This window comes from Raphanus sativus, unplaced genomic scaffold (assembly GCF_000801105.2).
Source record: "Raphanus sativus cultivar WK10039 unplaced genomic scaffold, ASM80110v3 Scaffold3702, whole genome shotgun sequence".
Lineage (NCBI taxonomy): Eukaryota > Viridiplantae > Streptophyta > Magnoliopsida > Brassicales > Brassicaceae > Raphanus > Raphanus sativus.
In genome coordinates, this window is record NW_026619006.1 from 1 (window position 1) to 10,098 (window position 10,098).

The following is a 10,098-nucleotide window of genomic DNA, read 5'->3' on the forward strand; positions in this document are numbered from 1 at the left end:
GCTCATTATATTAACAAACCAATTACACAGCTTTCAAGTTTACTACCTCAGTCTCTCCTAGATTCAACAAAACAAGCAAACATTCTCTACCTAAAAAGTACACTCCCATCTCATATCCAACCAAACCCATTAAATGCTTGTAAAGACTTTTCAACATAGCAAACCCTACTTCACTCAAACCTGACACCCAGCCGACCATGAGAGATCAAAAACGACAAAGCCATACCCACAAACTTCCACAGCTACTTTTGGTAAACAACAAGATGTATAGAGAAAGAACACACAAGACTAGACTAAGACTAACTCACCTGATCGCCTAAGAAAATGGCCCAAGCAAGGGACTTGTCGAGCAAAACGCTTCCTTTCATCGAACCCACCACGCAACGAACTGACTGCAACAAGGAATAAGCCGCAGCTATCCCATTAGCGACCACCAAGAACCTGCATCCATCAAGTAAGAAACCAAAAAAAAAAAGTTTCAGACTTTACACAGTGAACTGGTGTTAGTTGGGTTTACTAAAACTGAAAAAAAGGGAGGTTTTAGTAGAGCTAACACAAGGGCCTTCATGTCGGTGTACTTGGCTCTCTTCTCAATTGTAAAGATTTGCTTGACCTGAGTGTTTGTCACTATCAGAATAAGCGCGAGGAGAGCGAGGAGAGTAGCGGAGCACCTTAAGAGCAGCTCTGTTAGCTTCAGTCTCCGATCAATCAGCTTCATCTTGCCTCCGTGGAAGACGGCTACGTTTCCTGGACTCATTTGTGCCCTTAAAAATATAAACTTTAGGACAGAACACACAGTCCGTAGAGAGACCAGAGAGAAATAAAAAGACTAGTTTGGGTTTGAACGGTCTTTAAAAGGAGTTTGCTCAGTGTCCCACTTATAAGAAAAAAATACGCTTCATGCTTTCAAACTTGATCTAAATTAAGATTGTGTTGTCCTAATAACACTTTAGTTACTGTCTGAAACCCTTTTTGATCATTACGCAGAAACATATAGTCCCAGAAGCTGCCAAGTGGTAGAAGATCTCTTGTAAGCGTATTTAAAGATGCATTTAATACGAAAGTGAAGTATCACAAATGAAGTTTTAGGATCTTTAATCAAAGGATTATTATGAGAGTACTCTCTATGTTTGTCTTTTAATGTTCTAGGAAAGTGGAAAAGAATGGTTAACTTCTAAGATGGGGACTTTGTATGGCCACACACACACATGCTCTGTACTACAACACTGCTAGTATTTAATGAACACCATTGTCTTGTCCCTTCTTCTTTTTATTTATTACACTTCAAAACTCTCCCAATTAGCCCCTCTTAAACCAAACCCATAGTTGGTCCTTCAATATGCTATCATTGCCATTGTTATTGGTAAAAATCCAGCATAAACTGGAAAATAGGGATCCATATAATGTACAAAAATGCCAAGTTAGATTAGGAAAAGAACAATTATGGCACAAGTGTCTCCTAAAAAGGCTACAACTTCAAGACTGAAAAAAAACATTAATTTTCTTGAGGAATGTGATTTTTAGAACTCAACGAACTTCCACACATATTTGCTCACTCTGGTTGAGAGTATCAGCCACGGTATGATCCCAACCTGCATTTTTCACACAACCAACTAACAATCTCATTCCCACAACAGCATACCAAAACAAATGAATTGAGAAGCAAGCAAGAGAAGAAGGAATCTACCATCGCATGGCCTGTCAAGTGACCTCCTGTTCCCCAAGATAACAACCTCCCTGAGAAAGAAAGACACCACATTCAGTTTTTGAAACCGATATACCTTTGTCAAACCGGCAAAATAAACTAACTCACCAAAGGGTTGAACAAGTTGCTTAGCAATCATGGCAATTGGGGTCCTCCAGAACCAAAATACCAAGATTAAGTACATCACAACCTAGAGACAAAGTTCTTAGCAACATCTTCTCACATAAGTAGTTTCTGAAAGAAAAGAAAAAAGCTTCAACACACACAACTTAGAAGATTACCTTTGAAGCAATCAGAACGTTTCCATACAGATCGTATGACAGTTCTTTGTTATGCTGCTCCACATCTGAATTTCACAAAAGACTATTAACAGATACACACACACACACACACCTAATACAAGACCAAAAAGATTGCAATGCATTTCTAAATCTAACAACCCTATTGCATCATACTATCAAAACCTCAAGATCACCATAGAGACTGAAAGCAATACTCACAGTGTGCAAGTTCTTTCTCTTTAGTAGCTGCTGACCTCCTAAGTTTAGCAGCTTGCGCAAACGTGGCTGGCCTGCGCGCGAGCGAGTGAATCACTCTTTAATCAAACACAAACACAGACACAAAAACCACAGAGAGTCTGATAAAAAAAAAGAGAAAAGATGTAGTGCTTACTTACTGAGACAATGCAGTGGCCTCTCTCAAAAGCTGCTTAATTTCTGATCGCAGCTCTGCTTCCTTGCTATTATTATTATCATTCGACCCTTTCTGCTTAAAAATTATCACAAGTTTTTTTTACTCATGAGAAACAGCAGAAACGTTTTGTTAATTATTATTAGTTATTACCTTCTTCAGAGGCGCGGCCAAAAAGCCACCTTCTTCTATCACATTCTCTCCTTCCATTAACTAACCCCCTTCTGATGGCTAATAGAGCAAACAGAAAACTCCAACAGGTTTCTTTCCTCCAAAGTGTAAAAACTTATGAGTTGTTTCCCGGAGCAACAGGTTTCTTTCCTCCAAAGCTCCTGTCTGTATGAGACTCTGACCACAATATAACATTAAAACACAGTGACAAATATTGATCCTCTTTGTTGGATTTTTAATTTTGGACATTCGAGTTAGGTTCTTACTTACAGTTACAAGATGTAGATGATTCCGTTTTAGAGATGGTGATCTATATAGTTACAGTGTAATCTAGAGCAAGAACAACACAACGAGATGCACACCTATATTTGAACCACAGAAACCAGATATACCAAGCAAAAGGACTAACATTTTTGTGCGTCTCCTTCAACTCTGCATGAAATTTGGATAAGAAATGAGAGAGAAAAAAAATGTAGGGATCGTATAACTGTACAGTATCTGTGAAGAAGGAGAGACATGCTTGACTTTAGGAGGAGGAAACGGGTACTCTTCTTTCATGTTCGGTTCTGCTGTCAAAGGAGAAGCCACATTAATTTCTGAATAAAGATAGAAATACCATCAAGCAAAGTAGTGCAGACCTTTCTTATCTTCAACTGGTCCTTTTGCCATGGCTTGAACTTCGTTTTTGCTCTTCCCTGCTACATGTGACATATCCTGGAGAGATAAAAACCAACGTTGCCTCTAGATTAACAACATAACAAAAAGAGGGCTAGCACCACAACTGTGGCGGATATACGTTTTATCAGATGGATACAGGCATTACTGGAAGTGGGAAAAACGGGGAGTTAAAACATAAAACTACAGTTTCCTCTGCCCAGTTTCCCATTCCATAAATCTCAAGTCCCTGAATTAAGTTAAAACATAAAACTACAGTTTCCTGAAGAAAAAAAAAACATAGGCCTTAAGGAGATGTTGAAAGAAGGGAGAGAAGCATTTCATCATCAGCAGTCCAGTCCGGAGAAATAAGCAGGAAAGTTAGATTTCCCTGACATAAAACAAAACCAACTCTTATCTGGTTCAGAGACGCTTTCCTGGTGAATCAAACTCTTTTTTACAACCGAAACCCAAGTAAAAAAAAAAATGCTCGGTTAAGATCAAACATATTTTGTGCTAACCAAGAATCAAATAAACCGAACTACCCGAACCCGCAGCCTATTATGATTCGATTAGACACCACACATGTATTAATATTTTTTTTTTGGCCATCTGACCATACCACACATGTAAGAAACACATGTAAACTGGGGGGAAGGTTAGTATAAAAAGGTAAATAACGTTTGCAGCAGTTACAAAGCAAAGGGAAACGTTTTTAATTCAGACACTAGACGATTCAATTTCAGACACTAGTACGTTTGTCTCATCTTCCTCGTTTCTTCTCTCTTCTTTCTTCGTCACTACAGATCTGAGTCAAAATCAAAGCTCAGGTTTTTGTCTCTCTCTTTGGTCAAATACTTTCTCCTCAAAAGAAATTAAAAGATTCAAACTTTACAAACCCCTTCGCCCTTTCTACCACATCATCAAATCCTAACAAGAAACACGTGATTCTCCTTCTTCCTCACAAACCACTAAGCAGCGATCTCAACCTCCATACCTCAACTCTCTCTCTCTAATCCCTAAACCTAATCATCCATTTAGTCGGAGAGAACCAATGGGCGGCGGTCAAAAGTTCTGGGAGAATCAAGAAGACCGAGCGATGGTGGAATCCACCATAGGCACCGAAGCTTGCGACTTCTTCATCTCTTCAAACACTTCCAAGCTCCTCCCTCCTCCTCCGCATCCTCCAACCGATCCCAATCTTCAACAAGGCCTGCGTCACCTCGTCGAAGGCTCCTCCGACTGGGACTACGCCGTCTTCTGGCTAGCTTCCAACGCCAACACCTCCTCCTCCGACGGCTGCGTCTTGATCTGGGGAGACGGCCATTACCGTCCCCACAAGAAAAACTCTGAAGAAACAAAAGAAGAAGACGAGACCAAACGGCTCGTGCTTCGGAAGCTCCACTCCTCCTTCTTCTTAGAAGACCGTCGTCTTCTGGCGAAGTCAGAGGGTGGTCTCACTGATCTCGACGTGTTTTACTTCGCGTCTTTGTATTTCTACTTTAGGTGTGATTCCACCAAGTACGGTCCCGCGGGAACTTACGTCTCCGGGAAGGCGCTTTGGGCGTCGGATTTGCCTAGCTGTTTGAGTTACTACAGGGTTAGGTCGTTTTTAGCTAGATCCGCTGGTTTCAAGACTGTCTTGTCTGTCCCGGTTAACTCTGGAGTTGTCGAGCTCGGTTCGTTGAAACTGATCCCGGAGGATAAGAGCGTGATCGAGATGGTGAAGTCAGTGTTCGGCTGTGGTAAAGAAGCTCCTCCCAAGATCTTTGGTAGACAGCTGAGTCTGAAACCGCGGTCTATGAGTATTAACTTCTCGCCTAAGATGGAGGACGACACTACTGGTGGTTTCTCCCTGGACGCATACGAGGTCGGAGGTTCGAACCATCTGACTGACGAGCAGAAGCCGAGGAAGAGAGGGAGGAAGCCGGCGAACGGGAGAGAAGAGGCGTTGAACCACGTGGAAGCGGAGAGGCAGAGGAGGGAGAAGCTGAACCAGAGATTCTACGCGTTGAGAGCTGTGGTGCCTAACATCTCCAAGATGGACAAGGCTTCGCTCCTCGCTGACGCGATCACGTACATCACGGATATGCAGAAGAAGATTAGGGTTTACGAGACGGAGAAGATGGTGATGAAGAGGAGGGAGACTAATCAGATCACTCCGGGGGATGTTGATTATCAAGAGAGGCAGGAGGAGGACGGGGCGGTGGTGAGGGTGAGCTGTGCGTTGGAGAGTCATCCGGTTTCGAAAGCGATACGGATGTTCAGGGAGAATGAGGTTACGCCTCGTGATACGAACGTGGCTGTGACGGAGGAGGGTGTGGTTCATACGTTCAGTATCCGGCCTCAAGGTGGCTGCACAGCTGAGGAGTTGAAGGACAAGCTCCTTGCCTCTCTCTCTCACAGTAGTGTCGTTGATATGTAAAAAACTGTAACAGTGTTGTTATTGGGGTTGTATCAAATGTACTTTTATTACTAGCCAAACCAAAACAAACTCTGGCATCAAAATTATATAATATGTCACAGAGAACATAATCAGTTTAACATAAGGTGGAAGACAAAAAAGATGCATGCACTTTCACTTTCTTTTTGGTTTCTTAACAACATTTCAACACTACTAAGGAGCTGTTTTCACTTCGTCACGGAAAGGTTTGGGTGTCTTTGGGTGGCACCACCACCGTACAACCGGAATAGACTAAAAGCAGAGATGCAAGAGACGAAAACCAAAGCAACAGAGGCAAGCAAGGCGGTTGCGGTTCCTCCAGCGGATCGGTTGCAGAACTTGCCAAACATATTGCACAGCTTCATCCACTGCAGCTTTTCCTCGCCTCTTATTCCAATCAAACCAGACTCTGCTGATGCTGCTATTGCTGCCACACTTATGTAAGCCATCGCCTGCTCATTATATTAACAAACCAATTACACAGCTTTCAAGTTTACTACCTCAGTCTCTCCTAGATTCAACAAAACAAGCAAACATTCTCTACCTAAAAAGTACACTCCCATCTCATATCCAACCAAACCCATTAAATGCTTGTAAAGACTTTTCAACATAGCAAAAACCCTACTTCACTCAAACCTGACACCCAGCCGACCATGAGAGATCAAAAACGACAAAGCCATACCCACAAACTTCCACAGCTACTTTTGGTAAACAACAAGATGTATAGAGAAAGAACACACAAGACTAGACTAAGACTAACTCACCTGATCGCCTAAGAAAATGGCCCAAGCAAGGGACTTGTCGAGCAAAACGCTTCCTTTCATCGAACCCACCACGCAACGAACTGACTGCAACAAGGAATAAGCCGCAGCTATCCCATTAGCGACCACCAAGAACCTGCATCCATCAAGTAAGAAACCAAAAAAAAAAAGTTTCAGACTTTACACAGTGAACTGGTGTTAGTTGGGTTTACTAAAACTGAAAAAAAGGGAGGTTTTAGTAGAGCTAACACAAGGGCCTTCATGTCGGTGTACTTGGCTCTCTTCTCAATTGTAAAGATTTGCTTGACCTGAGTGTTTGTCACTATCAGAATAAGCGCGAGGAGAGCGAGGAGAGTAGCGGAGCACCTTAAGAGCAGCTCTGTTAGCTTCAGTCTCCGATCAATCAGCTTCATCTTGCCTCCGTGGAAGACGGCTACGTTTCCTGGACTCATTTGTGCCCTTAAAAATATAAACTTTAGGACAGAACACACAGTCCGTAGAGACCAGAGAGAAATAAAAAGACTAGTTTGGGTTTGAACAGTCTTTAAAAGGAGTTGCTCAGTGTCCCACCTATAAGAAAAAAATACGGTTCATGCTATCAAACTTGATCTAAATTAAGATTGTGTTGTCCTAATAACACTTTAGTTACTGTCTGAAACCCTTTTTGATCATTACGCAGAAACATATAGTCCCAGAAGCTGCCAAGTGGTAGAAGATCTCTTGTAAGCGTATTTAAAGATGCATTTAATACGAAAGTGAAGTATCACAAATGAAGTTTTAGGATCTTTAATCAAAGGATTATTATGAGAGTACTCTCTATGTTTGTCTTTTAATGTTCTAGGAAAGTGGAAAAGAAGGTTAACTTCTAAGATGGGACTTTGTATGGCCACACACACACACACATGCTGTGTACTACAACACTGCTAGTATTTAATGAACACCATTGTCTTGTCCCTTCTTCTTTTTATTTATTACACTTCAAAACTCTCCCAATTAGCCCCTCTTAAACCAAACCCATAGTTGGTCCTTCAATATGCTATCATTGCCATTGTTATTGGTAAAAATCCAGCATAAACTGGAAAATAGGGATCCATATAATGTACAAAAATGCCAAGTTAGATTAGGAAAAGAACAATTATGGCACAAGTGTCTCCTAAAAAGGCTACAACTTCAAGACTGAAAAAACATTAATTTTCTTGAGGAATGTGATTTTTAGAACTCAACGAACTTCCACACATATTTGCTCACTCTGGTTGAGAGTATCAGCCACGGTATGATCCCAACCTGCATTTTTCACACAACCAACTAACAATCTCATTCCCACAACAGCATACCAAAACAAATGAATTGAGAAGCAAGCAAGAGAAGAAGGAATCTACCATCGCATGGCCTGTCAAGTGACCTCCTGTTCCCCAAGATAACAACCTCCCTGAGAAAGAAAGACACCACATTCAGTTTTTGAAACCGATATACCTTTTGTCAAACCGGCAAAATAAACTAACTCACCAAAGGGTTGAACAAGTTGCTTAGCAATCATGGCAATTGGAGTCCTCAAGAACCAAAATACCAAGATTAAGTACATCACAACCTAGAGACAAAGTTCTTAGCAACATCTTCTCACATAAGTAGTTTCTGAAAGAAAAGAAAAAAGCTTCAACACACACAACTTAGAAGATTACCTTTGAAGCAATCAGAACGTTTCCATACAGATCGTATGACAGTTCTTTGTTATGCTGCTCCACATCTGAATTTCACAGAAGACTATTAACAGATACACACACACACACACCTAATACAAGACCAAAAAGATTGCAATGCATTTCTAAATCTAACAACCCTATTGCATCATACTATCAAAACCTCAAGATCACCATAGAGACTGAAAGCAATACTCACAGTGTGCAAGTTCTTTCTCTTTAGTAGCTGCTGACCTCCTAAGTTTAGCAGCTTGCGCAAACGTGGCTGGCCTGCGCGCGAGCGAGTGAATCACTCTTTAATCAAACACAAACACAGACACAAAAACCACAGAGCGTCTGATAAAAAAAAAAGAGAAAAGATGTAGTGCTTACTTACTGAGACAACGCAGTGGCCTCTCTCAAAAGCTGCTTAATTTCTGATCGCAGCTCTGCTTCCTTGCTATTATTATTATCATTCGACCCTTTCTGCTTAAAAATTATCACAAGTTTTTTTTACTCATGAGAAACAGCAGAAACGTTTTGTTAATTATTATTAGTTATTACCTTCTTCAGAGGCGCGGCCAAAAAGCCACCTTCTTCTATCACATTCTCTCCTTCCATTAACTAACCCCCTTCTGATGGCTAATAGAGCAAACAGAAAACTTAAATATCCAAAATTCACAAATAGGGAACCGTTATTCGATCCGTCTATAGATTGTACGACGAGGGTAGATGACAAAATCGGAACTTACATTCTCAGTCGTCGAGAATTTCAAAGCGGAGGAGCTGATATATGTGTTACGTCTGCAACTAACAAGAGGATTATGAGTTGGATTTGGATTTTTTCAAAATTAACTCTTTAAATTCAAGCCCTTAAAGTGTAAAAACTTATGAGTTAAACCTTCTTAACAGGCTTTCATTGGACTATAATAAAATAAAAAGACCAAACTGTTGTTTGGGTTCGTCACCTTGTTACACACTCTTTTTGTTTCATAGGCTGCTGGAATAGACTCATTAACTATTTGAACATAACTTGTTGTAAGATAAGTTAAAAGTGATGTGTCTAGATTGATTTTCTCTAAATCTATGACGGTTATATATATGCACCTCTCAAAGTGATTTAGGAAGATAATTAGCTTGTAAAGAAGGGAGACATGGATAGTAAAGAAAACTGGGACAAGAGTTGCACCAATATGAATAGACGAGTCTTTTAGGCGAGTACAAATTTACTACAAGTGGAGCGGAGCACGAGTCTCAAAGACGGAATTGCGAGGAGAGATATTAAAAGCTTGATATTGTTTTCTTAATAAGTCGGAAGGAGGTCTCCGGACTCCGGATGTGGTTTGCCACTCCACAAGTTCAAGAAAATTAGTTGCTCAAGTCCCCACACAAAGCTTTTTTCAAAAAAAAAAAAAGTCCCCACACAAAGCTAAGCTCTGTTTTGATCTCCAAACTCTGTTTTTATCTCTTTTAGAGAAAACAAACTCTTGTAAAAAAAAGTATTTTGTTCTTTTGAATAAATTTAACATTAGTTCATTCAAAAAAAAAATCTAACCTTTTTAATATTTGAATCTGAATATCCTTTATTAATTAAAAGCCAACTACAATATAACATCTATAAATTAATACTCGATAAATTAATAATTTCTATAAATTAATAAATTTCATCGGTCTTAGCTTGAGAACTGGTGTAAAATATGATACAAATCGATAAAATAATACGATAATAATATTTTTAAAACTTTCATGTACATATATAATCCCATTGAAATAATAAATTAATAATATATCAATATATATTTTTATATAAGTATAAACTAAATATTATATTGTTGGTTTTATATTTACAATAAAAATACATCTATTTTCTTAATAGTTCAATATATTTTGATAATATTTAGTAAAATTATATCGAACAATTCTATGAAACATACACCAAATAAAATAATAAAACCATATGAAAGTCAAATTTCTAAAATTTAAACAATGTATACTCCC

General features: G+C 39.7%; 5 protein-coding genes across 6 annotated transcripts; 1 reads left to right on the forward strand and 4 right to left on the reverse strand.

Annotated features, from left to right (window-relative positions):
- Positions 1-60: 60 nt before the first annotated feature.
- Positions 61-822, reverse strand: LOC130506823 (CASP-like protein 2B1). The gene is made up of 2 exons (XM_057001514.1): positions 555-822; positions 61-441 (listed from the first exon to the last, which is right to left on the reverse strand). The coding sequence occupies exons 1-2, from the start codon at positions 755-757 to the stop codon at positions 300-302; spliced, it is 345 nt and encodes a 114-aa protein (XP_056857494.1). The 5' UTR covers positions 758-822; the 3' UTR covers positions 61-299.
- Positions 823-1,404: 582 nt separating this feature from the next.
- On the reverse strand, positions 1,405-2,636 carry LOC130506824 (protein GET1-like). The gene is made up of 7 exons (XM_057001515.1): positions 2,549-2,636; positions 2,382-2,470; positions 2,206-2,276; positions 1,987-2,051; positions 1,814-1,895; positions 1,688-1,737; positions 1,405-1,592 (listed from the first exon to the last, which is right to left on the reverse strand). The coding sequence occupies exons 1-7, from the start codon at positions 2,603-2,605 to the stop codon at positions 1,521-1,523; spliced, it is 486 nt and encodes a 161-aa protein (XP_056857495.1). The 5' UTR covers positions 2,606-2,636; the 3' UTR covers positions 1,405-1,520.
- A 1,285-nt stretch (positions 2,637-3,921) lies between these two features.
- On the forward strand, positions 3,922-5,795 carry LOC130506825 (transcription factor bHLH3-like). Its single transcript, XM_057001516.1, has one exon. The coding sequence runs from the start codon at positions 4,275-4,277 to the stop codon at positions 5,643-5,645; it is 1,371 nt and encodes a 456-aa protein (XP_056857496.1). The 5' UTR covers positions 3,922-4,274; the 3' UTR covers positions 5,646-5,795.
- On the reverse strand, positions 5,708-7,055 carry LOC130506826 (CASP-like protein 2B1). The gene is made up of 3 exons (XM_057001517.1): positions 6,674-7,055; positions 6,428-6,560; positions 5,708-6,115 (listed from the first exon to the last, which is right to left on the reverse strand). Exons 1-3 carry the CDS (start codon positions 6,874-6,876, stop codon positions 5,852-5,854), a joined length of 600 nt encoding a protein of 199 aa, XP_056857497.1. The 5' UTR covers positions 6,877-7,055; the 3' UTR covers positions 5,708-5,851.
- A 403-nt stretch (positions 7,056-7,458) lies between these two features.
- Positions 7,459-8,992, reverse strand: LOC130506827 (protein GET1-like). 2 transcript variants are annotated; one of them, XM_057001518.1, is made up of 8 exons: positions 8,853-8,992; positions 8,665-8,742; positions 8,498-8,589; positions 8,321-8,391; positions 8,104-8,168; positions 7,931-8,012; positions 7,804-7,853; positions 7,459-7,708 (listed from the first exon to the last, which is right to left on the reverse strand). In XM_057001518.1, the coding sequence occupies exons 2-8, from the start codon at positions 8,719-8,721 to the stop codon at positions 7,637-7,639; spliced, it is 489 nt and encodes a 162-aa protein (XP_056857498.1). In that variant the 5' UTR covers positions 8,722-8,742; positions 8,853-8,992; the 3' UTR covers positions 7,459-7,636. The 2 variants fall into 2 exon arrangements, with proteins under 2 accessions (XP_056857498.1, XP_056857499.1); XM_057001519.1 differs by having other exon boundaries at positions 8,498-8,586; positions 8,853-8,991.
- Between the last annotated feature and the right edge of the window lie 1,106 nt (positions 8,993-10,098).